This window comes from Mus caroli, unplaced genomic scaffold (assembly GCF_978045245.1).
Source record: "Mus caroli unplaced genomic scaffold, Mus_caroli_1 scaffold_18, whole genome shotgun sequence".
Lineage (NCBI taxonomy): Eukaryota > Metazoa > Chordata > Mammalia > Rodentia > Muridae > Mus > Mus caroli.
This window is the reverse complement of record NW_028227273.1, coordinates 58,703,477-58,729,106: the sequence shown is the minus strand read 5'-3', so window position 1 is coordinate 58,729,106 and position 25,630 is coordinate 58,703,477. Positions and strand designations below refer to the sequence as shown.

The 25,630-nt window shown below is 49.9% G+C and overlaps 4 protein-coding genes across 8 annotated transcripts; 2 read left to right on the top strand and 2 right to left on the bottom strand.

Annotated features, from left to right (window-relative positions):
• Positions 1–1,528: 1,528 nt before the first annotated feature.
• On the bottom strand, positions 1,529–3,607 carry Mpig6b (megakaryocyte and platelet inhibitory receptor G6b). 2 transcript variants are annotated; one of them, XM_021149540.2, is made up of 6 exons: positions 3,547–3,607; positions 3,023–3,367; positions 2,780–2,870; positions 2,355–2,407; positions 2,131–2,213; positions 1,529–1,883 (listed from the first exon to the last, which is right to left on the bottom strand). In XM_021149540.2, exons 1-6 carry the CDS (start codon positions 3,605–3,607, stop codon positions 1,779–1,781), a joined length of 738 nt encoding a protein of 245 aa, XP_021005199.1. In that variant the 3' UTR covers positions 1,529–1,778. The 2 variants fall into 2 exon arrangements, with proteins under 2 accessions (XP_021005199.1, XP_021005202.1); XM_021149543.2 differs by lacking the exons at positions 2,131–2,213; positions 2,355–2,407.
• A 775-nt stretch (positions 3,608–4,382) lies between these two features.
• Positions 4,383–7,442, top strand: Ly6g6c (lymphocyte antigen 6 family member G6C). Its single transcript, XM_021149545.2, has 3 exons — positions 4,383–4,901; positions 6,346–6,456; positions 6,798–7,442. The coding sequence occupies exons 1-3, from the start codon at positions 4,847–4,849 to the stop codon at positions 7,010–7,012; spliced, it is 381 nt and encodes a 126-aa protein (XP_021005204.1). The 5' UTR covers positions 4,383–4,846; the 3' UTR covers positions 7,013–7,442.
• Positions 7,443–12,375: 4,933 nt separating this feature from the next.
• Ly6g6f (lymphocyte antigen 6 family member G6F) lies at positions 12,376–23,677 on the bottom strand. 2 transcript variants are annotated; one of them, XM_021149571.3, is made up of 7 exons: positions 23,617–23,677; positions 21,360–21,689; positions 21,013–21,276; positions 19,264–19,425; positions 19,051–19,117; positions 18,680–18,909; positions 12,456–12,513 (listed from the first exon to the last, which is right to left on the bottom strand). In XM_021149571.3, exons 1-6 carry the CDS (start codon positions 23,675–23,677, stop codon positions 18,885–18,887), a joined length of 909 nt encoding a protein of 302 aa, XP_021005230.1. In that variant the 3' UTR covers positions 12,456–12,513; positions 18,680–18,884. The 2 variants fall into 2 exon arrangements, 1 of the variants encoding a protein (XP_021005230.1); XR_015045824.1 differs by lacking the exons at positions 18,680–18,909; positions 19,051–19,117; positions 19,264–19,425; ... (1 more) ...; positions 21,360–21,689; positions 23,617–23,677 and adding an exon at positions 16,272–16,329 and having other exon boundaries at positions 12,376–12,513.
• LOC110284009 (lymphocyte antigen 6G6e) lies at positions 15,156–17,034 on the top strand. 3 transcript variants are annotated; one of them, XM_085832639.1, is made up of 4 exons: positions 15,196–15,271; positions 15,397–15,484; positions 16,103–16,228; positions 16,334–17,034. In XM_085832639.1, the coding sequence occupies exons 2-4, from the start codon at positions 15,433–15,435 to the stop codon at positions 16,558–16,560; spliced, it is 405 nt and encodes a 134-aa protein (XP_085688765.1). In that variant the 5' UTR covers positions 15,196–15,271; positions 15,397–15,432; the 3' UTR covers positions 16,561–17,034. The 3 variants fall into 3 exon arrangements, with proteins under 3 accessions (XP_085688766.1, XP_085688765.1, XP_021005232.1); XM_085832640.1 differs by having other exon boundaries at positions 15,156–15,484; positions 16,103–16,200; XM_021149573.3 differs by lacking the exon at positions 15,196–15,271 and having other exon boundaries at positions 15,418–15,484; positions 16,103–17,034.
• Positions 23,678–25,630: the final 1,953 nt, after the last annotated feature.

The following is a 25,630-nucleotide window of genomic DNA, read 5'->3' as shown; positions in this document are numbered from 1 at the left end:
CCCTCTTTATGGGCTTCCTGACTCACCCCTACCCTGCCACAGGGCTCAGGTACAAAGATAGACAAGAGACAGTGTCTGTTGTGGGGAATATAGGCAGGGTGGAAAGGGAATTATGCTGTGTGCATGGGTGGGTCACTTTCTGAATTTACCTAAATGTCAGGTGACTCAGGCTCAGGATTCAAAGTCTGCCTTTATTTGATAAAGAAGAAAGGGATGTTTTCCAGGACACTCATTCATGTTCCAAAGCTGAACTCATACTTCCTGATATTTTCTTATAAACTGACAGATGTGTTGTAATGGGGTGATTTATTTGCTGGAGTCTGTTTCTATAAGGAAAAACCAGGGGGGTTCTAGAGCATCAAATTTTGTGCAGAAGTAGGCAAGCATTTGGGATGAGGCCATCTTAGAAAAAGCTACATTTGAATGAAATCCTGAGGGCAATTACCCGGGTGGGAAGGAAGGAAGAGGAAAAAGGAATCCAGAAGACAGGAGGGCATGTGCACACAGAAAATGATGGATAGGCCTAAAAAGGGGCCCAGTGCTGGAGCCTGAACACAGAACCCACGCTCACAGCCCTAGAGCTAAAGCCTTGGGAAAGAACCAGTGGTTGATCCTGGGAATCTTGCTGGCTTTGAGTAGGAAGAGCAGGGCACGAGGATCAGAGGGGTCTGTGGGTCAACCATGAAGCAAATGATGACAGTACATTCTGGTGGCAGTATCGGACATGGAGAAAGGTACAGAGGACAGTGACCTACTACAGACAAGGCCTTGTGTGGTGGTGCATGCTTGCAATCACTTTTATCCAAACACTGAAGGTAGAGGTAAGGAGAGCGAGATTTCAAAGTCAGCCTCAGCCATAAGAGAGCCTGTCTTTAAAAGGAGTAGAAGAGGCGGGTTGGGGTCCTGATAAGTCCTTGTGTGGGAGAGGAGATGGTGTACTCTGACCCCAGTTTCTGGCTTGGACAACTTGGGTTCTTCAAGAGGTTTCAGAGGAGAACGCAAGGGATGGCTTAAGAAATGACTGAGTCAGGTTTGACATGCCTTGGGCAAAATGCCTGAGGCCATCTGGACAGAGTGTACTAGGTCTGAGATCTGGCTTGGAAGGACTACTGGGTATCATTTGGGGGCTGAGGATTGATTGGCCAGCTTCCTAGAAGAAGAGTAAGGAGGAGAAACAAAGAGACCAGCAGAACAGCCGCTTCTACACAGACAATAGCAACAAAGTAAACCCTGGTTTAAAGAGGGGTGACTGTTATCGTGTGGTAGGACATCACTGGAAACCTTTCAGTGGATGAGCAGCAGCAGCAGCCAATGAGCAGAGGGAGTGCAGTCAGACCGGTAACGAGGCAGGTCTATGTCTAAAGTTTGAAATGCTTCATTGGGCCAGGCAGTGCCTTTAAACTCAGAAGTTGGGAGGCAGAGGCAGATGAATTCTCTGAGATCAAGGCCAGCTTGGTCTATGGTCTATGGAGTTCCAAGACAGCCAAGGCTATACAGAGAAATCCCAGTCTTTGAAAAAAAAAAAAAAAAAAAAAAAAAAAGCTTAACAGGCAGCTTGATCATCTTTAGAGAGGGCAGCAGTGGAGAAGGAAAGATGTTACAGAAGATGGAAGTGACTGAAAAAAGCTGACCATTGGCAGAGCGCAAGCCAGGTAGTCAGGCAAGCCAGGTAGTCAGTCGCCTCTATCAGTGCCTCTGTCCATGGTGCCTGCCCCTTCTAGCTGAGGTTATACAGGGAAGCCCCAGATAGGAAGGGTTGGCAGAACAAGGGCTTCCCTTTATACTACAACCGCATAGACAGTGGAGGCATCACCAGAAACCACTGTGGACATCCGGCGGTGCCTCCCGAGGACAGAGTGGTCCAGATCAGCATAGTGCAGGCTCTGGAGGAGGTAGAGAGAGGACGGTAGTATGGTCTCATCAATCCGACCCCTTAGCTTGGGATCAAAGCTTTTTTCTTTTCCCCACTGTGGGTAAAGGCGACTATGTAGCAAAGCCTGGCTTCCATCTTCCTGCTTAAACCTCCAGAGTGCTGGGATTACACGCTGCTCCACAACAACCTAGCTAGGCTGCTTTCTTGGACCTCTTTCCTCCGGGATTCTGGCCTTTTTCCCATCCCCAGGCCCTTACCGGTTCCTGGTCCAGGTAATCCAGGCCTGAGATCTTGGACTCCTGTTCTAAAGGCCTCTGTGGCTCAGCATTTATGACTGGAGCTATGTGGGAGGGAGGGACAGAACTGAAGGGTGAAGAGAAAATGACCAACTTTGTCTGCTCCTCGCAAGGACTCAGACTCAAGAACTCAGGGTTAGGGATTGTGCGGGTAGGAGAGGGAAATTGAGTGCAGTTAATCTCACCAAATGTGGGTAGTGGTCTAGGCGGGGGCGGGGGTGGGGGCGGAGGCGAGCGTCTGTAAGGAAGTCCTTGAAGAGTCACCAATCTCGTCCTACTGGTTCCTCGGCCGCAGGCGGCGCCAATAAGAACTGTGCAAACTGCAGTCTCCGACCAGCAAAACAACTTAGGCTCCTCCGGAACCAGGTTCCGCCCACTCTCTGGGCTTTCTGACCTTTCAGTTTGGTTTCTGCAGCCTCGGCTCCCTACTCCAGCCTGTAGCCTAGCACCCAAGGGCTGACCTCTCACATTCCTTTAACAAACGCCAGGCCTCCAGACACTTCTTGTTCTTTGCAAGGTTAGGGTTCTGTCCCACCTCTTCCCCCCCCCCCCCCCCCCGCCCTGACTGGTCACACCCTGTTTCAAGCCAGGCTCCGCCTCCAGTGCTCACCTGCGCCGCCGCCAGACCAAGCCCGCGACTCCCAGTCCCAACACAAGCCCAACGCCCAGGAGCGGAATCAGGATCTTGGGATACTCGGACCCTAGGGAGACCGCGAGGGAGGGAGAGATGCCGAGGTCAGGGGTACAGACGATAGGGTTCTACTAACTTTCCCGCTCTGTAAGATTCCGCCCCGCTTTTTGTTCCGCGTGTGTGTCCAAATTAAGTGCCCCTGTGCATCTGGCCTCGACCTACCGTGGGTAGATCCTGCAGGCCGGCAACCTGCCTTGTCCCCTAACACTTGAAGCACTGTGCGGCTCTCATTCTCGTGGCGTCCTTTGCAGAAAAAGGTTCCAGAATCCCCGGCGCTCAGCAGCAGCTCTAGCCGCTTGATACCATTGTCCAGGGAACGCAGGCGGCCAGAGAAGTGCTGGAGCACAGTTGGGGTCCCTCTCGTCGAGGCCCACAAGATGATAGGACGGCGCCGTTTGGACAAGCCCTTGCATGCTGGGAAACTAGGCGCCCAAGCCCAGCGGGTGGGGTCGGAGACCCCTATGCAGGAGAGATTCACCCGGTCCCCAGGGCTGCCCTCCAAAGAAACTAGGAAAGGTGGGGGAAGGAGATAGTTAGGGCTAGTTTATCAGGCGCGCTGTCTCTCTGTCTCTGTCTCACTCCCCCGCCCCCCCCCGCGTGAACACACACACACACACACACACACAGGGCGATCCTAGTTGTCTCAGTCTTTCTTTGCCCATCACAACTTCCCAGATATAGCCTACCCTCGGGATTCCCTTGGACCTTTGAGAGCAACAAAGGCAGCAGCGGCAGAACCAAGGCCATGGCTGGGATGTGGTGGTCAGAGGCAGGAGTGAATCAGCAGGGAGACCGGAGGGAAGCAGAGGGGCAGGGATGGGGATTCTGCCGGACTGGGGGCTCAGATAAGAGCGAGTGTGAGGCCACCAATTTCTGGATCCGTCTAGGAATCCTCAAGCCAATATGCAGTCTTCGAACTTTGAAATGATTTTAAATTTTGTGCTTGAAACCTTTTGCAAAGGTGCTATGCTTTTTTGTGAACAACTACCGTGGCCCCAAAGTACCACAAATACTGAAGCTCAGCTTCCTGAGTTCGAATCCTGAGTTCATCCAGCCACACAGTAGCTGGGTGATGTGAGCAAGCCACTTAATCCCTGCCTGTTCCCTCATCAGGAAAATGGAGATAAAAGCATGTGAGAACCAAATCAATACATTGAGAGTGTCTAAAGCAATAGATGACATATGGGAGTGCTCAGGGTATGACATGGTCATTATTATCAATATCTTAGTTCCTATCTCACCTCTGTGTACCCATGATGTTCCTCCCTACCCAAGGTGCTCCTCCCTACCCAAGGGGCTCCTCCCTACCCAATGGGCTCCTCCCTACCCAAGGGGCTCCTCCCAAACCCAAGCCCAAGTGGGGTGAGGGCTTCCTTGGCATGTTATACAGCCTCAGCCCCGCCTCTCTGACATCACAGAAACCCTCCATGATGCCACAAGCACTTCTTCATCTTGTGGCTGAGCATCAGTTGGAAGACAGGCTGGGGAATGGATCTACATTAATTCACCTGTTTCGTCAATTTCTGCCGGAATGTCTGATCAATGTCCTCCCATCCCTAGGCTCCCAAAGTTGCTGAAACAACTCAATTACTGTCCGTTTCCTGGGAACTAGCAGAAACTAGTGTTGTGGCTGTTTAAGTCACAGAGGCTTTTCTGATGCTCTCTCCAGGGCAGGGGGGCCCTCAGCTGGGGGTCCTGAATCCAAGATCCAAAATGGAGTTGCCCACTAGTGACACTTTCCCCCTCCTATCTCCCTCTCCTGTCTCCCCTTCCTACCCAGGCCCTCTTGGACCCTTTCCACCTCTAGTCTTTCTCTTTAGTCAGCTGGGAATAAATTGGGAGGGAGGTGCCCACAGAGGGCACAGGCCCGGAAAGGAGGAGCCATTGGGATTATAAATTCCGAAAAGACCGCTCAACTCTCAGAGCTGGAGACCTGGGAATCTGCTGTCAACTGCTGGGGCTGTGGACATTCTCAGGACCCTCACCATGAAACACCTCCTGCTGCTCACCCTGTCTGCCCTACTCTACTGCTGGGTCTCAGGTGAGTGCTGAGGGGCCCCAGGCCCCATCCCAACCCTATCCAATACATATTTCCTTCTACTCAGGATCCCAAGAAGTCTCAACCCTACTTGGCTTAGTCTCGCCAATGCCTCCAGGATCAGATATCTCTGAGCATGATGGGCTCCAGTTTTCTTTTCTTACTCCTCTCCTTCTTTTCCTCCCTCCCTCCATTTCTTGTATTCTTTTCTTTTTTTTTTTTTTGGTCAGAGTCTCCTGCTTTGAACTCCTGATCCTCCTGCCTCTACCTTCTAATGCTGGGATTACACATGTTTAGCACACCTAGGCTCTTTGGTCCATTATCAAGGACCCAGGTCTCCATTGTCATTTTCTCCTAGCCCTGTATTGGTCTAGCCTACTCTTTTTACCTGGCATTATGGCACTAGGTTTCTTACTCCCAGTCACCATACACCTTTCCTGCACTCTATAACACCCAGATGTCTGTCTAGCCAGTTCCAAATGCACTTCTCCAGGATTAGCATACCTGCCTTCGCTCACCTACTGCCCTGAGCTGAGGGTCCTCATAGAAAGGATTCCATGCCACTCCTCACAGAGGCTCAGCAATAGCCCTTCCTGGCTCGTTCCCTGCTCCTTCCTGAATCACACACCTACATCCCTACCAGGGATGCAAAGCCTTCTGGGTGGACCCAGTGACGGCTACAGCCTTCCCAAGAATCAGAAACTTTCCCTGAGCCTTCTACAGAGAAGATGCTGCAGCACTTACCCTAAAGTGAGATGCGTTTCCGGGAGGCTCTCTAGGCTCCTCTACCCCTGGGCTGACCATTCCTTCGCAGCACTTTGTGTGCTCACATCTGGAGTTAGCCAACCCAGGAATCCTGGCGTGTCATCCGCTGCACCCACCCTCTCCGTTTTTGTTAGATGCCAGTGATACGTCTACCAGGTGTTAGTTATCCTTTTTCCATAGAGCGAGCGCCAGAAGAGTAGACATGACTCAGTCAGTGATCTTCCCAATCTCTTGGCAGAGGTCCAGTCCACTTCTAAAGCTAGTCACCGGTGGCTTTCTTGCAGCCGTGGTTTCATGCCATCTCTGAAGGCTCTGTGGACTCCTTTAACTTCTTTCTTCCTATTTCGAGTCTCACCCTGGACCCCAACCTCTGCTCCATCCCTCTTTCCACACATCTCAGCCATCCTCAGCTCCGGGTTTTTGTTAGTACAATTCTTGACTCATCTCAGGCAGGCTGGGGTGGAGGAAGGTATTTAAGTTTCCACATAGAACAAACACCTCCGCCCAGTGCCCACACCACTTTGCACTTTCGCCGTATTGCTCACCTGTTCTGTCTCTGAACAGAGCAGGTGTGAGGCACTGCCTGCGCAATGCGGCAGTTCTCCATCCTAACCCCTAACTCAACTCATCCTCGGGTGACTCAGATGTCCCATTACCTCAACCCAACTTGTTGCCTCCCCAGCTGATACTCGATGTCACTCCTGCTACAAAGTCCCTGTGCTGGGCTGTGTGGATCGCCAATCCTGCCGCCTGGAGCCAGGCCACAAATGCCTGACGACAAACGTGTACCTTGGTAACACCCTCCTTCTCTGGGAAGGGAGGGCCGGGTGGAAGATGCTCTCTGGGACTGAAGCCCATCCAGGGATAGGACAGAGAGTTACAACAGTGATGTCGTGTGGCCAAAGATGATTATGTGCCAGGCACTGACCTGTGTCTCTACTGTGTTAGTGGATGCTTGTGTTGACCCCAGGAAGTGGTCTTAGGAGAAGGGGCAAGGCTCATGCTCGGGAAGGATGATGAGACTTTGAGAAGAGAAGGGAGAAACCAAGCAGTTTGGGGAAGGGAGAGTAGCCAATGGACACAGGCAAGCCAGTGCCCACTGCTGATCCTTTCTCCGTTGGCTCCTGCCTCTAGGGAAGATGTGGGTTTTCTCTAACCTGCGCTGCGGCACACCAGAAGAGCCTTGTCGGGAGGTCTTCAATGAAACCAACCATAAGCTGGGCCTGAACTACAACACCACCTGCTGTGACAAGGATAACTGTAACAGCCCAGCTCCACGGCCCACACCCGCACTGGCCCTCATCTCCCTCACCTCCTTGGCTGGCCTCGGCCTCTGGTTATTGCATTGAGACTAGCTCCATGGCTACAATCTTATCACCTGCTATAGCCTGAGCCTTTCTCCCTGTGTCCTCAGAGCTCTAGCTTTCCAGAATCTTCTCTCCTCCCACCCCCTGCTTCTGAAGATCATGCCCCTAGTCCTATACCATTTATTTCATGGGACTGTACCTGGAGTGGCCTTTCTAGCCACCGCTCCTCTCCCTCACTTGTCATCTTCCACTCCATTACACACACACACACACACACACACACCCAGTCCTTTCCCATTTCCTTCTAGAACACTCTACCTCCTCCATTGGCCACTGAAAGGCTCCCTCCTTGGACGCACACTGCTGTGCCTCTGGGATCTAAGTCTGGAAGAACTCCTGTCTTGTCTCCAGGGAGTGATTCCAAAAGGCGCTGACCTCATTGCATGGGCCTGGTTTACCAGACCCTCTGCTTGTCCCCTTCTATCTTGAGAAATAAACATCAGTGTCTAATAAAGGTTGTGTTTATTGTTAGAAGAGATAAGTGCTAATCTGGGTACGGTGGCTTTCCTCTCTAACCTCAACAGCTGGGGGCAGAGGCAGCAGTAGTTCAAGACCATCCTTGACTCCATAGCAAATTCAAGGCCAGCATGAACCACATAAGATCCTGTCTCAGAAAGAAAGAGGCTGGTACTGCCAGGCAGCGCAAGTCTTTAATTCCAGCACTGGGGAGGCAAAGGCAAACAGATCTCTGAGTTCCAGGCCATCCTGGTCTACAGAGGGAGTTTCAGGACAGCCAAGCTATATAGAGAAACTTTGTTTAAAAAAAAAAAAGGAAAGAAAGAAAAGAAAAGGAAAGAAAGAAAGAGAAGGAAGGAAGAAAGGAAGGAAAGAAGGAAGAGGCGGGCATGGCTCTATGCCCCTTTAATCCTAGCACTTGGGAGACAGATAGGTGGTAGGGGAGGAGGATGGGGAGGGGAGGAGCAGGAGGTAGGGGAGGGACTCTCTCCATGGAAATCTCACTCCCTGCACCTCACCCTTTGCTTGCCTAAGAAGCCTCCTCCCCCGGGGGAGTTTCACTGACCAAATGGAAGAGCAGGTTTTGCAAACCTTTCTCCTTCCCACACCTGAGGGTGGCACACTGGCACCAGTGTTTGGAGAAACAACCCTTATCCTAAATTTAGACGACACCCGCCAAGAAGCAGGTGCAGCCTAGCTAGAGGGTGCCCCAGAAAGGAAAGGTGTGTACAGACAGAGCTGGCTCTTGTTTCCACCTCTGAGGTGCCTTTCTAACTGGGTTATTCAAGCAACTTTCCTTTCTCAGTTCGAAATACTCCTTCCTATTGAGGGCCAAGTTATGAAATACAGAAGGGAAACCATGGAATCTGGGTAACCCTCCACCCAGCCTTCCCCGCAGTGACCCTCACTGTGAAGGAAGAGTCTGCCTAGCAGCAGGTCCCAGGAGCCACTGAGGACAGAGTCACCATTGTTTTGAGGAGTGTCCTTGGATCAGGTCCGCTGATGGACTGTTGTTAACTGAACTAGAAGCCAGATAAGCGCGTTATCCCTTCAGTCTTCTCAACAGAAGGCACTCAGAAGCTAGGAGCAATGACACATGCCTTTTGGAGCTGGAGGCAGAGGCAGGTGGATCTCTGAGTTCAAGGCCAGCCTGGTCTACAGAGTGACTTCCAGGATGGTCAGGGCTACCTAGAGAAACCTTGTCTCAAAAAAAAACAAACGAACATCTCGATAGTGGTGGCTCACACCTTTAATCCCAGCACCTTGCCTCAAAGAATGAAAAAACAAATATTTTTACAGTCATCTCCAGAAGAGTTCATCAATTTTAACGGCACACAAGGGAGTGCTTGTCTTCTTACCTTAGATGTCCAGCTCCTCACTCCCTTGGTCACTCAGTCCTTACCCTGCCCTCAGTCCCACCCTCCAGCTCTACAGTCTTGGCAAGAGCCAGGCCAGGGTGGTAACAGCTGCAGCCAAGATGCACAACGGGGTCACGGAGCTTGCCACGGCGCTGTTGCACAGATCTCCGAAACAGCAGTTTTTCTGGGTTGTGAAAGTCACGTCTCCCACTGACTCTATGGCCACTTGATTGCAATGATGCGTAGCCACGCAGGCTGGGTAGTGATGGCTCAAGGTCGCGGAGGCTGGGAGAAAGAAGGCACTGGGGTGTTAAACTCCTGACTGCAGGACTTGCCTTCCCTGAGAGAGAGCAGTTACAAAGTCTAGGGGCTCAGAAAGGATACTCTGCCCTCTCAAAACAAACAAACAAAACCCACCTCTCTGAAACCAAGGGACCAGGGCCAACAGGCTGACCTAAACAGGGATGCTAGGATGTTCCAGGAGCCCTGGACCATTCATGTCTCAGCCTCAACACGGGGAAATCGCAGCTAAATACAAAAGGGACAGTTTGTAAGATAGCCCAGCACTGTTACCTAAATGAAACCAAAGATGGGCACCCTGGTGCATGATGCCTGTAACAGCTATTCAGGAGGCTGTAACAGCAATCCTCAGGATTGCCAGGAGTTCAAGGTCAGTCCGACCAACCCATTGAGTTAAAGGCGACCCTGGGCTATAAAACGAGACCCTGTCTCAACGCAACAGTGGATAGAGCTGGGAGTGAAACTCACTTAGTAAAATGCTTGCCTAGTGTGCACAAGTCCTGGATTCAACCCATACCACCAAAACACACCAAAATAAACAGGACATGGGGAGCTGGAGAGATGGCTCAGCGGTTAAGAGCACTGACTGCTCTTCCAGAGGTCCTGGGTTCAATTCCCAGTCACCACATGGTGGCTCACAACCATCTGCAATGGGGACCTGAAGCCCTCTTCTGGTGTGTTTGAAGACAGCCACAGTGTGCACATACATGAAATAAATAAATCCGGGCTGGAGCCGGGCATGGTGGCAACGCCTTTAATCCCAGCACTCGGGAGGCAGAGGCAGGTGGATTTCTGAGTTCGAGGCCAGCCTGGTCTACAAAGTGAGTTCCAGGACAGCCAGGGTTACACAGAGAAACCCTGTCTCGAAAAACCCAAAATAAATAAATAAATAAATAAATAAATAAATAAATAAATAAATCCGGGCTGGAGAGATGGCTCAGTGGTTAAGAGCTCCGACTACTCTTCTAAAGGTGGTGAGTTCAAATCCCAGCAACCACATGATGGCTCACATTATTAATGAGATCTGATGCTCTCTTCTGGGGTGTCTGAAGACAGCTTAAACAAACAAACAGGGCGTGGCAACACATGCCATGGGAGAAAAGGAGAATCCCAAGGTCTAGGTCATCCTTGGATTTCTAGCAAGTTAGAGGCAGGCCTGGGAGATGTGAGATATGAGACCCTGTCTTAAAAATAAGTAAACAATATAGAGCTGAAGAGAAGCTCAGTGGTTAAGAGTGCTTCCTGCTCTTCCAGGGACCTGAGTTCTCGCAGCAGGTTCACAGCCGTCTGTAACTCCAGCTCCAGAGGATCTGATACACTCATGCATGCAGCATACACTCAGACACGCATACACTCAGACAGACATACACTCAGACAGACATACACTCAGACAGACATACATACGTACATACTCATATGTAAAAATAAATCTTTCAAAAATAATAGTAAAGCCAGGTGGTGGTGGCGCACACCTTTAATCCCAGCACTCGGGAGGCAGAGGCAGGTGGATTTCTGAGTTCGAGGCCAGCCTGGTCTACAGAGCCAGGGCTACACAGAGAAACCCTGTATCGAAAAACCAAAAATAAATAAATAAATAAATAAATAAATAAATAAATAAATAAATAAAAATAATAATAATAATAATAGTAAATTGGGGCTGGGGAGACAGCTCAGTGGTGCAGAGCACCCAATGCTCTCCCAGAGGATGTGGTTCAGCTCCCAGCATCCACTCAGTGGCTTAATCGCCCATAATTCCAGTTCCGAGGGCTTTGATCCTCTCTCCTGACCTCCTCAGGCAGCAGGTAGGCCTGTGGTACACAAACCTACACACAGGAGAATGTTCATGCACATAAAATATTTTTTAAAATGTAAACAAATAAAAGTATTTTAAGCCAGGCATGGTGGCTCATACCTGCCTTTAATCTTAGCATTCAGAAAGTAGAAGTGAGCAGATCTTTGTGAGTTCAAGTCCAGCCTGGTCTATGTAGTGAGTTCCAGGCCAGCCAAGAATATATAATAAGCCAGGCAGTAGTGGCGCATGCCTTTAATCCCAGCACTTGGGAGGCAGAGGCAGGCAGATTTCTGAGTTTGAGGCCAGCCTGGACTACAGAGTGAGTTCCAGAACAGCCAGGGCTACACAGAGAAACCCTGTCTGGAGGTGGGGGGGGAAGCATAATGATGTCCTGTTTCCAACCAACCAACCAAGCAACCAAATCAACCAAAAATACAAGCCAAATAAACAAAATAATTACTACAAATAAATACATAGTCAGTGGGGTGTCTGCTTTGGGCTTAGGCCAGAAAAAAAAGATGTGTGTTCCATGGAATCTAAGTCGAGGTTAACTAGTATGGGACTTTCATTTTCTTTCTTTTTTTTTTTTTTTTTTAAATATTTTTATTACATATTTTCCTCAATTACATTTCCAATGCTATCCCACAAGTCCCCCATAGCGCCCCCCACTTCCCTACCCACCCATTCCCAATCTTTTGGCCCTGGCATTCCCCTATATTGGGGCATATAAAGTTTGCAAGTCCAATGGGCCTCTCTTTCCATTGATGGCTGACTAGGCCATCTTTCGATACATATGCAGCTAGAGACAAGAGCTCCGGGGTTCTAGTTAGTACATCATGTTGTTCCAACAATAGGGTTGCAGATCCCTTTAGCTCCTTGGGTACTTACTCTAGCTTCTCCATTGGGAGCCCTGTGATACATCCAATAGCTGACTGTGAACATCCACTCCTGTGTTTGCTAGGCCCCAGACTTTCATTTTCTGATCTTGGTAATGACATGGGAATGTTACAACCTCGAAGCTGGGCACAAATGGGAACTCTGTACATTCTTTTTGTAATTTTCCTGTCAAACCAAATCATTTCAAATAAAAATATTACACACACACACACACACACACACACACACACACACACACAGCATACCCTTTCCAGACCTTAGTCAGTCCCTGACAGTTGAAGTTTGGAGTTTGGCTTAACATTTTGCCTCTGATCTTAGGAGACAGCTTCTTCCTTAGCAAAGGAGAGCAAAGACAGAGAGCAAAGACAGGGGGATTCGAGAGCCTGAGGAGCCTTAGGCTTCTCAAGGTACAGCGCCAGGAGCCAATGCCCTGCTTCAACAGTGGTGCCATCTGCCTAGAGCCAGATTGAACTGGGAAGGGGGGAAACCCGCAGGCTGGTTGGAAGCAGTGGGAAGGGGCAGGTGGGCGACCAAGGACTCACGTTGCTTGGCTTGCTCCGAGCTGGGTTGAGGTTTGCGGTCCAGGAAGCCGCAGCGCTCGCCCTCACCACAAGTGATCACTGTCTGCTTGCAGGAGTTGCTGGGGCCTCCACCGCAGTCATAGCACCGCGTGCGGTGTCCTGGCAGGAAAGAAGAGGTACTGGATTTGGCCCTTGGAGGAGTCCTGGCAGAGGGAAGGACAGGCCTGTGCCAGAGGCAATCTAGCTTCCTCCTTACCCAGGGAAACCCCTAGCAGGGCGCTGAGCAGGATCCCGACCAACTGGGAGTTCATCGCGTTCGTTTATGCCTGTAGTGCCTCTCCCTCCCGCCCACCCCCCTCTCAGGCTCTACTCCACCAGCCTTATATCTCCCTTGCCTTGAGCTTTATGGGGCAATAAAAAGCGAGGAAAGAGTCTCCCCCAACAAGCACCAGGGCCCCAATGGGGATAGGGAGGGGCCCCCATGGGTGGCTCTGAGCATCCTCTGAAGCCCTAAGCCCCAAACTACCCCTTCGCAGCAGTAGTTCCAGAATGGTGGCCCAAGACCCCCAGGGGGCCCTAAACCCCTCCAGAAACCCAAAGGGTCTTCCTTTTTCAGTTCTCCATCTGAGGGTTGTTCTTGCTCATCCACATTCCAGATGGAATGCAGAAGTAGGTTATGAAAACCCAGCCACCTTTGATTATAACCAACATTAAACGGATTCTCAGAAATGTCAAACAATGCCATTCTCCCGTCTGGGTCATTGAGGGTAATTATTATTTTTCACTAAGCTATGTCTTCCTAACATAAATATTATTTTTTATTTGTTAAATGAATGTAACCATACTTAATTATTTATTTAGCTAGCTGATTGTTGTTGGTTTTGAGATGAGGCTGGCTTTGAACTCCAGATCCGCCTGCCTCAGAGTCTCAAGTGATGGGATTACATGCATGAATCACCACCATGCCTGGCTTCGATACCAAGTTTAAATGTCCTGTTTATTTTATTTTATTGTTTTAATATATATATATATATATATATATATATATATATATATAGTGTGTGTGTGTGTGTATGCTTGTTTGTTGAGGCATAGCCTAGGCTAGCCTGCTGCTTAGCATGAACTCAGGCTAGCCTCAAATTTCTGACAATCCTCCTGTCTCAGTCTCCTGTGTGCTAGGATTATAGGGCATGTGCCATCACACCTGGCTTCTTATTTTAATTTTTTTCTTAAAAAGATTTATTAAATGTGAATGAACGTTTTGCCTACATGTAATGTACCCCATGTGTGTTCCTGGTGCCAGTGGAAGCCAGAAGCAGCAGCACCCAATGCCCACCCAATGCCCTGGGACTGGAGTTAACAGTTGGTTGTAAACCAACATGTAGGTGCTGGGAATCAAACTAGGGTCCTATGCAAGAACAACAAGTGCTCTAAACTGTTGAGCCATCTCTCCAGCCCCCTTACTCTCTTTTACAATAGAACTTACTTAGGGCTGAAGAGATAGATATCTCAGTGGACAAGAATACTTGCTGCTTTTTTGGAAGAACAGCTTCCCTTCCTAATATCCATGTTGAACAGTAGTTACCATGGCTCCAGAGGATCCAATCACACACACACACACACACACACACACACACACATTAGAGAGAGAGAATTAAAAATAAAAAGTCTTTTAAAATAGCCCTGTCCGGAGGCAGGTGGATCTTTGTGAATTCAAGGCCAACCTGGTTGACATAGTGAGTTCCCAGCCAGTCAAGAAGGCCCAAAAAATAAGTTGATAAAAATGTATTATTTAGCCGGGCGTGGTGGCGCACGCCTTTAATCCCAGCACTCGGGAGGCAGAGGCAGGCGGATTTCTGAGTTCGAGGCCAGCCTGGTCTACAAAGTGAGTTCCAGGACAGCCAGAGCTATACAGAGAAACCCTGTCTCGAAAAAAAAAAAAAATGTATTATTTGTTTCCTTGCGAGTGCAGGTGAATGCATGCATGCTGTCGCGCACTTGTGGGGACCAGAGGATGGCTCTGTGCAGATGACTCTCTCTTCCACCTTTATGTGGGTCCCAGGGCTCAAACTCGGGCCCTCAGCTTATACCACAGGCACCTTTACCTACTGTACTATCTCAGGAGCAGGCTTTAATTGCTGATATGGTAAATGTTGATAGAATTCATACAAAGGAAAGCTCTGTGGGGCCTCCAGTCATTTTCAGGGTACAGGGTGCTCAGATGCCCACTACCCTCTTCCTTGCTGTGACCCTCTCGGTGAAATGTTTCTTTTGTTGGTACTGGGACTGGAACCCAGGGCTACCCAGGAGTTGGATAAACCCTCTAAAACTCCCTGTCCCCACCCAGTCTCTTAATCCCTAACCTCCTTTACAGCCACAGTCCCATCCTGGAAACCAATTCCTTCTTAGAGGAAGGACATACATCCTTTCAGCCCAGCTCCTGATTAATTCTTTCCTGCAAGGTAGTAAAGCCAGGAGGGATAATTATGGGGTAGCATTGTTGAAGCGTGGAGTTAGGGGAGTGAATCAAAGGCATGTGAGCCAGGCAGCGGGGTAGGGCCCCCCAACAGCTGGGCTTGGTGGGTGGGGTGGGGTGTGGGAATGGGTGGGTGGGCTTTGTTGATACCACACTCAAACAGGACTCTGACATCTAGGGCAGGGGAGGGTTCAGAGTGACCTTGAGAGGCATACGGGCTCTGACAGGAACAAACAAAACAAAACAAGAAAAGAAAAAGAAGAAAACAAAAACAAAAACCCCATCTAGAACTGGGAACAGCTTGAGAGGGAGGGAGGGAGGAGGCAGGAGGGAAGGCGGCAGACACAACTCTAGAGAGGCAGACAGCTGGGCTGAGTTAACAAACAGGGAGAAAACAGAAGACCCTCAAGGCGAGCATGGGCAGGAGTGAGAGCGCCTCAGGTGTGGGAACATAGGGCTGTTGCATGAGGCAGGCCAATCTCTCCACACCCCAGATTCTCTCCCTCTGTCTGTTTGTTTGCTGGTTCCTCCCTGTCTTGGGCAGGTGTGTCTGACTCGGGGTACAGGTTTGTGCTCTCGCAGACTGCTGAGCTGTACCTGCCATGGGCCCGTCCAGCGCCTTCCTTGGCGTCCTGTTCCTCTCAGGGACACTGGGTAAGGGTAGACTGGGGAATCCACAGGGAGTGGGGGTGGGGAGGCGGGAAGGGCTGGGACGAGGGCTTGTGCAAGGGCTGAGACAGAGAATGGAAAGGGAGCTGACAGAGGTGAAGAGAAATGGGGAGATTTGAGGACATTGGGAGTCTGAGGCAGGAGGATCTGGACTCCCAGGCTAGTCTGGGCTATGTAGAGCTATGTCTCAGAAGGCCAGAGGGAGGGGTAGCATTTGAGAAGAGCTCTCTGTTCCCACCACTTGTCTCTCACATCCAGCTCTGTGCTCAGTGCCTCGGTCAATGCCAACCCCTGTTTCCTCCTGTCTTTGGCACCATCTACTTCACTTTTGGGGTTCCCCCCATCCTGCTCATGCGGCTTTTTGCTGACTTGTTTCTCTTGGCACTTTCTGTTCCTGTCTGTCTGTCCTGGTCACTGTGTCCCTCTTGTTTCTGTCCCCCTGCATCATCTTTCCTTTCTTGGCTATTTTATATTCCTGTCTGCTCTTTCTGTTTTATGGCTCTCTCCCTCCTTTGTGTGTCAGCCCTCAGTGAGTCCCAGAGGTCTGGGCTTTGCCTCTTTACCTTCTTTTCCTTCCTGCCTTGATCTCTGCTGACCCAACAGGTCTCACCACTTCCCCAGCCAGAGGACGGCTCCACTGTTACACCTGCAGCTTTGCCAAGCCCTGGGACCCTGTTCCCAGGGAGTGTCGAGAGGACGAGGTGTGTGGTGTCAGTGTTGGCACCTCAGGTAGGACTCTGGTGCGATGGCCCTTCTCGGGGTGGCTCCTTACCCTCTCTTTCCTGCCCACGGCTGCCGCCGCCGCAACCTCAGCATTCCTCTTTTGTCCCACAGAGCAAAAGGAGGAGGAGGTCATTGAGCGGAAAGGCTGCCTCCCCAGAGCCCAGTGCCCTCTGCTGGGCCATGCGACCTACTGGTCACGGTCCTACTCTCTCCGGCACCAGTGCTGTGAGCAGGACCTATGCAATGCTGCCGCCTCACAGCCACCCCCCAACCTTCCCCTCATGACTCTGCTACCCCTTGCAGCCATGATCGGCTGGGGAGTACATGACTTCCTCTAGCCCATGCGTACACGGCTGTCAACCCAGGATTCCAGTGTCACCGTGGACATGAAAACACCTGCACAGATGCTGTTGAGACACGCTCAGGAGCGTGACTTTGTATAAAAACCTCAGCCACCGATACCAGTACCTCTACAGACCCGGTTCCTACAGCCAGAGTTCTGCTCCCTGCATGCAAGTGTCCGCAACCTCACCTCATAAGAGACCCCCATCTTTAAACCTAGATGTCCCAGGTCAGCTACCCTGCATGAGCTGTGGGGTCCCAGGCAAAGGGACAGAAATGTCACTGGGGCTGGTGAGAAATAGAGTTCTGCTAGGGGGCATGTAGCTTGGTACCTGAGGGTCTCAAGAACAGAGGGCTACCTTGGGGAACCATAAAGAGTGTATTTAATAAAAGGGCTATTGGGTAGAGATATAGCTCAATGATAGAGTGCTTGCCTACCATACATAAGGCAATCCCCTACACCATAAATAAATAAATAAATAAATAAGCTGTAAAAGCAGATAAGATAGCTGTCTGTAAGCCTGGTAACAGCGCATGTGGTGTTGGTGGTGAAACATACAAGGGTGCACTTTAAGAATGAACTACAGCGGGCGGGCAGAACAGGTGTCTCCCCGAGCCCCAGTATATACTGTCTATGCACAAGAGCCTTGTTTCGGATGTAGGCACCCATTTTAAGAGCTCGGTGATTAAGAGCACTGGTTGTTCCTGCAGAGGCCCTGAGGTTCAGTTCCCAGCACCCACATGGTTCACACAGATCTGCAATTCCAGTCCCAGAAAATCCCAGGCCCTTTCTGGCCTCCTCAGGCACTGAACACAGTGTAGTCCACAGATGTACATGGGAGCAAAACACCAGTACACATAAAAATTTAAAAAAAATAAAAATAAAAAGCCAGGTATAGCCACACACCAGTGCTTGTAACTCTAGGGCCAAATGAGGGGCAGAGACCATGGATTTGTGGGGATTTCTGGCCACCAGGGTAGTTCCATGTTTAGTGACCCTGTCTCAAAGGAATAAGGACATCTGATATCTTCTGTATGTGCACTGGTATGTACATGGGTGCACTTGTATGTATACTACACACACATATGCATACATACACACATGTACACATGCACACACACAGACACACACACACAAATGGACTATAGCTGCTTGGCTGGTTGCGCTGCTGCCACACTTGACCCTTATGGTGCTTCCCAACACCAGGTTCCACTTGTGTGGCTGTCATCCTCTTCCCTGTCAACACCTGGGCTTCAGCTGCTGCAGTTTGAAGGCTGCAGGCAAGATCCAAGAAGCCTGCTCTCTCCTTTGAGAGCCAAGCTTGAAGGAAGAGTCAAAAGGGGCACCTGGCCGAGCGGCTTTTGACGGTGTGTGTGTGTGTGTGTGTGTGTGTGTGTGTGTGTGTGGTGTGAGGGGGTATGGTCTGAATCCCGGCTGGGTTTCTTTCTGGAGGCTAGAGATTGGCTTTGTTGGGAGCATCATCGACACCCTCTTTCACTTCCTCTGTTCGGACAGCCTGGAGGTACTCACTCCACTTGGGATGTATCTGCCAACCCTTGGGTATGCTTCCGCTACCCAGGGAGATAGCAAGAGACTGGTTGGTTCGAGGGTCAGAGCTCACAGTGAGTCAGAAATGATAAGCTGCTCTGGCTGATAGAGAACCACAGAGGATTGTGTCAGAGGAGCATGTGTGCTGGATAAGGACAGCGTCCCAGTGGGGCTGAGGACAGGCATTCCTATTTGGGCTTGGTTTCTGCCTTTCCATATGAGGAAGAAGACTGGGGCCTGACTAAAGAGGTCTTGTTCCCTCTCAGCTTCTCTTTGTGTGAAGAACATGGGGAGGGGACGTCAGATTTACTCGTAAGCCTGTTAAGTCTTCTGTTTTCTCTGTCTCCCACATCTGCCATTTAGGGCTGCTTTTTTCCAAACTCTGCATCTGGGTCTGTCGACATCTCTCTCCCTCATTCCACCCCACACACGTATGACAGATGCCCCACCACTTCTCATGTCTCTGGGCTCTCCTGTCCCTCCTGCCAACAGACCCAGACCCCTTAATCCTCCCTCCTCACTCGGAGTCACTGATGTGCTGGCTGCTTTGAGACAGGAGACCACACCTTTTTTTTGTAGGTGACATCACAGAATGATGTTACTGCTTTCCTTATGTTGTCCCTGGCCCCTCCAGCTTGGTGGCTCTTGGAAGCCCAGTAGGAGTCACACCCTCAGCCACCCCTTGGCCAAAGTTCCAGGGAATCCTTCAGGTGCCAGTGGCTAGAGACACAGGACTGTGGGTCAGGCTTTTCCACGCAGATATCTCCAGGATCACCTGGTCTTGTGGGTAGGTGGGCTATAGAGTTTGCAAAAGCAAAAGGCTGTGTTAAAGCTCCTGGACTTTCTCAGGAACCAGGATCCCCATCTGCAATCCAACCCCAGGTTCCAGGCAGCAGATCTCCCATGCTCAGCCCCTCTGGGATTTAAGGCTACTTACCTAAGGCGGGCCAAGTGGATGTTCTCATAGACCTGGACTTCAGGCTTGAAATGAGGAACTGAGGGCTCTAGGGAAAGGGAGCCATGTGATGTGAAGTCACCAGATAATTCAGGGGTCTATTCCCTGCCTCCCCTCCCCTAGAGCAGACAGGGTCTAGATATGAGCCTAATCCTTTACCCCACACCCAAGTTACCTCTCTGGGAAAAGACTCACCTCTGTCCCGAGACCCCTGGGCCCTCCGCCGCCTCCAGAGCGCTATGCTGAGGGCTATGATGGTGACCCCTTGGCCTGCTGTGAACAATAGCACCAGTATCCAGGGCAAGTCCCAGCTCGGGAGAGTGGCACAAACAGTAGGGGAGGGTTCCGCGGAAGCTGCTGTAACAGCAGAAGAAGAATGACAGGCAGTGCCCCCACACATGCAAATATGCATGCACACATGCAAATCACACACATGGAAAATGAGTTTGCATTTCTCCAGTTCCTTATGCATTCGTCATCCCCTAGGCCTTGCGGAGACCTTTCTGTCTAGAACAATGGCCATTTGCTCCTCTCTCTGACTGATAAATGGGTTATTCTCCATCTGGTAGCGTTCATTCTCAATATAATGGCCTTTTATTTTGTCTAACAATTATAAGCTTTCTGCTTCAACCTTCCCTATCAATAGGCCATTATACCGCAGGATATGTGACCCCTTCTTTGGAAGTCAGCACCCCAGAAATCCCTATGTATTTCCTCTCTGCCATAGAAAAGTCCACATAGAATAGATCTGTCTGTGTCTTTCCTCCATTTGTTCTTGAGACAGGGTCTCGTGGAGTCCAGACTGGCCTTGAACTTCTGTGTCAGCCTTCCAAGTTCTGGGACTGAAGGTGTGTACCACTATGCTTGGCTCATATTCTGGTCTATTTCTTGTCTCTTTTTGGTGGAGGTAGGGAGAGTGAGGTGACTAGGCCTCTCTATATATCCCTGGTTGGCCTAAAATTGGCTATGTAGACCAGGCTGGCCTTGAACTCACACTATTGGCTGCCTCTGTTTCCTGAGAGCTAGGATTATAGGCACAGGCCTATTTCTTTTATTTTGGTGATTTTACTTATTTTTAGAGAAGCAGGGTCACATGTAATACAGGCTGGCTTTGAACGCACTATATAGCCAAGGCTGTCCTCAAACTTTTTATCCTCCTTCTAATCCCCATGTGCTAACAGGGATGTGCCACCGTGCCCAGCTTAAATCAGCCTATTTCTTTCTTGTGTGTGTGCGCGCATGTGCCTGTGTGTGTGTGTGTGTGTGTGTGTGTGTTCACGTGAATGTGGTGGCTAGCAGACAACTGCCAATGTTTTTCCTCAGGTATCCACCTTATTTTTGGAGGTAGATACTGGCCTGGAGTTCATAAAGCAGGCCAGGCTGGCTGGCTCGAGAGCCCTGGGGCCCATCTGCCTTGACTCTCTAGTGTTGGGACTATAAGTCTGCATCATCATGACTGATGCTTTGTGTGTGTGTGTGTGTGTGTGTGTGTGTGTCTGTGTCTCCTGAGTTCAAACTCAGATTCTCATGTTTGTATTATAAGCATTTTTACTTGGTTGAACTCTCTCTTCACCCCTAGATTAACCCCTTTCTTTTTTTTTTTTTTTTTTTTTTGGCTTTCAGAAACAGGGTTTCTCTGTATAGCCCTGGCTGTCCAGGAACTCACTCTGTAGACCAGGCTGGCCTGGAACTCAGAAATCTACCTGCCTCTGCCTCCCAACTACTGGGATTAAAGGCATGCGCCACCACACCTTTCTGGTCTGGAAAACTAGGAAGTTGGTTTAATCAACTATTCTTTGTGATAGATGTGGTCAATGAGGGAGTTGGGGAAGCCTTCCCCTCTAGGAAAGTTACCCCCTAGTTACTGGTGTGATTTGTCCTCTTTCCCAACTTTGAGAGAGGGGTTGGAGAGAATGCCCTTCCCCATTCCCTCCCTGATTTTACCTGCCAGGCTAAAGCTGAATCTTTTGTTCTGAGGCAAAAGGCAGCGGATATTCCTTGGCCTACGGCCCCTGGTCTCAGGAAGCCCCTCTGTGGGACACACCAAGAGCAGGGCAGCCCCTTCTCCCCAGAAGTACTGAGCATGTCCTCTCACAGTATTCCTTCCCTCTAGCCAGGTCACAGAGTCCAGACGCCTGGCAGGGACCACAGAGCACAGGAGGGCAGAGCAAGAGGGGCCATCTGGAGACTTCACAGAGAACTGGGATCCTGGCAGGAGAGAGGGGTTCCTCAGTTTCTTGTGTGGTTTTCCTGATCTCCAGTGTCCAGAGAGGTCTTCAGACCCACCTCACCTTTAAGCACGGAGACGTCATACACCCTCCAGTTCTGGTACTTGTGGTTCTGATCCATCACAGTACACCAGTACCGTCCAGCGTCTTCATCCCTGGACCCCTCCAGCCATAAGGAATAATTTCCAAAGAGTTTGAACCTGGAATCAGGTTCGGGTTTCCGAAGGTCTGAGACTGGCTTGTCTACTTGGACCTGGGCCACCAAGATGGTGGAGGAGCCTGCTACAGGGCTTCGGAACCAGGTTAAAAGCTGGCCCCCAAGTAGGGAGGGAGGTGAGGGACACGGCATCTCCACTGACTCCCCAGAGGCTACGTAGATGGTCTGGATGCTGTCTGTGGGGAAGGAGCAGTGTCAGAGCAGAGCTGTTCAGGCCTTCAGCAAGCCCCTACTTTAGTTCCAACTCCTGCCTTCCTTTCCTTCTGGGGTCTTTGTTTGTTTGTTTGTTTTTGTTTTTTGTTTTTGAGATAGTGTTTCTCTGTGTAGCCCTGGCTGTCCTGGAACTCCCTTCTGGGGTCTTCAAGCACTGGTGAGCACACATTTCTCAAGCGACTGTTATGAAGAAAGGGAGGTGGGCTGAGAATGTAGCTCAGTCGGTAAAGTGCTTGCTGGAGGCTTTGGGTAGCTGGCAGAGCGCTTGCCTTTTGGGCATGGCTTGGGTCCCCAGCTTGGCTTAAACCCATAAACTGAATGTGGGGGTACAGACCTGTGATCCTGGCACCCAGAGACAGGAAGATCAGAAGTTTGGCGTCATCCCTCGCCTGCTCAAGGAGACCCTGGGATACACGACTCCCAGAAAGAGTTGGGGAGGGGAGGCCAAGAGTGGAAAGGCTTTCTGTCTTTCCTTGCCAGTGAGAGGCTCTGTCTTGGTCAGGCTGCAATTGTTGGTGACATCCCTTATCTCATCCCACATTTCCTCATCTGTTTTTATTTCCTAAGGGGAACGAAGCCAGGTAGCACACAAGTGATACGAGCACTTGGGAAGCTGAGGAGGAGGGGTTGCATCACATAATAAACATATTACATATCTCTATAATAAAATATATAACAGCCAAGGCTGCTATAAAGCAATACCCTGTCTCAAAACAAACAAATAAAAATAAAATAAGGGAAGCTGGAAGCTGGGTGTGGTTGTACACCTGCAGTCACAGAGTTCAAAGGCAGATGGAGGAAGGAATACTTGACCTGAGAGTTCAAGACCAGCTGGGCTACTGTGACTTTTCTCATTGATTTGACAAAAAAGCCAGGCTAAAGCAACTTAAGAGAGTTAGATGAGTATCATCTCTATCACCATCACTACCATCACCACCATCACCACCATTACCACCATCACCAGCATCACCACTATCACCATCATCACCAGCATCACCACCACCATCACCATCACCATCACCATCACCATCACCATCACCATCACCATCATCTCTCTGTGCAGCACTGGCCATCCTGGAACTCACTCCTTATGTAGACCAGGCTGTCCTTGAACTAAAAGATCCGCCTGCCTCTGCCTCCTGAATGCTGGGATCAAAGGTCTGCATCACCACTGCCCTGCTGGAAGTAAGATCTCTTTTGGCACATGGTTTAAGGCCATCATAGCAGGAAATTTATGGTGGTTGAAACAGGCTTTGCATTTGGATGGACTTCCAAGCAGAGAAAGGGAAATGCCTATACCTGATTGACTTTGCCTTTTCCCTGTTTGTATTGAGCTTACTACCCCAGCCCACTGGGTGGTGCCACCCACACTCAAGGTTGCTTTTCCCTCCTCAGTGAAAACTCTGGAGATGCCCTCACAGACATGCCTAAAGCTATGTGCACTAGAAGCTATGCGTATGACACCCTCATAGCCTCATAGCAGGACCCTCATCTTGTGTCCTCAAATTGACCACGTAGTTGAGGATCACCTGGACCGCCTGCCTGATCCTGGGGCTATCTCCTCCGAGGTGCTGGGGTTACAGGCATGGCACGCCATGGTCACAAGGATCAAACTCTTGCATGGAGATGAGCTGAGAACTGTACACGTGCTGGGCAAGCACTCTGAGCTAGAACCCAGACTCGATGTTTATCTCTTTTAAAAGGACAGGAAACTGTATATAATCTAGGCTCCTGGTACCTCTGGGTCTCCCTAGGACTAAAGGCAGAGAGGGTTCAAGCAAGGTCAGTCTGTCTTCTTGAGTCACGTGCATTTTGAGAAGCACTCAGAGAAGCAGCTTCGGTTCCTCCCAACCTAAGAAACTGCAGAATCCCCCACCTCCTGCCCCTTACCTGCAGCAGCCTGGGGGTGCCCACACAAGAACAGGAGGAGGAATACTACGACAACTGCCATGGAAGAGCCTGCCAAGTTCCCCTGCTCCAAAGACCTGGTGTTTCCAGAGAGGAAGAAGAACACAGATAAAGGCCCACAGTTCCTGGGCTGGACCACTTGGCCTCTGGAAGCATGAGACTGCAGAGAGATAAAACTCAGTTGCATGTCGTCTGGAGGAAGGGGACCTTCCATCTTTCTGTTCTTGGAGTCAGGTCCCAGCACAGGCTGCTCTCGTGTAGAAGGAATCCTAGATGTCTTCCTCTTCTTCACGGAGAAGCCTCCTGTAGCTTGTCATCTATCCCTGAGACATCAGCCAAGAGCCAAATGACTCTGCCTGATTCTTGGCACCCGGCACAAAACTGTACATCCAGGCCATAAGTGATCTCAAACGACTGTTGCTGTGGTTACCTGACATATCAAAGGCTGTTCCAGAGCCCCCAGGAGCGTCTTTAGCTATTACTCAAGGAGAAGCACAGCAGGGACCTGGATTATTCATGGGTGCCTGGGCTCAGAAGCAAATTTTTATACACTTCTTCTGATTGTTTATAATGTGTTATTTAGATAGTTAGTAGCTTTTTGGCTTTTTTTTTTTTTTTTTTGAGACAGGTTTTCAAGTTGAGGTTTCAAATTGTCCAGGTCAGCTTCAAACCCACTGTATAGCTAGAGATGACCTTGAATTCTTGATCATCTGCCTCCCAAGGTATGAGATGACAGGTGTGCATCATTATGAACAGATAGCTACTTATTTTAAACATAAAGCAAGTTATTTGCCACGGAGGGAGTTATATTCCCAGCCATTAAACTATTTTCTTTTGGGCTGGTGAGATGGCTCCAAGGGTTTTTGCCTTTGCCAACAAGCTTAGCAACCAGAGCTCAATCCTCAGGATCCATGTGGTGGGAAGAAAGAACTGGCTCCCCAAACTGTCCTCTGACCTCCACATATGAGGTACTGGCTAGTTTTCAATGTTAACTTTACACAGAAAGACACCGGGGGAAGAGCAAATCTTAATCCAGAAAATGCCTCCGTAGGATCAGCCTGCGGCAAGTCTGCAGGGAATTTTCTTGGTTGGTGATGCAGGAGGGTTCGGCTCACTGTGGATGGTGGCACCCCTGGGCTCATCGTCCTGAATGGTATAAGAAAGCACAGAGTGCTTACTCAAGCCCCTAAGCAGCACTCCTCCATGGTCTCTGCATCAGCTCCTGCCTCCAGGATCCTGCCTTACCTGCGCTCCTGCCTTGACTCCCTTCAGTGACAGACTGTGACGTGGAGGTGGAAGATGAAGTTAAGCTTTTCCTCGAGTTGCTTCACATCATGGTGTTTCATCACGGCAATAGAAATTCTCACTAAGGCAGGTGAGGTGCTTGCACCTTTAATCCCAGCCCTCGAGAGGCACAGGCAGGCAGACCTCTATGAGTTTGAGGCCAGCCTGGTCTACATAGTGAGTTCCAGGACAGCCGGGGCTACAAAGTGAGATTCCATCTTGGAAAACAAACAAACAAAAACCAAGAGCCCTAATAAAGTGTCTAAGTTCGGGTTAATGTTGCTTTGATGAAACACCATGACCAAAGCAACTTGGGGAGGAAATAGTTTATTGGGCTTACACTTCCATATCATAGATCACCAGTAAACACAAGATGGGAGCTCACACAGATCAGGAACCTGGAGGCAGAAGCTGCTACAGAGGCCATGGAAGGGTGCTGCTTACTGGCTTGCCCCTTTTCACTGTAGGTCTGCATAAGAGTGACCACTGACAAGCACACGACAGAATCAATACGAGGCTGTCTTAAAATCTCCTCTGCCAATGGCATTAATCCAAAACTCTCAGACATGCAGGCTGTGTACATATATGGATACACACACAAATGTAATTTTACAAAAGGGGGAGGGATTTGGTGTGGTAGTGATGCATGCCTTTACTCCTAGCACTTTAAGATTTATTTCTACTTATATATTTACTCCATCTGCTTGTATAT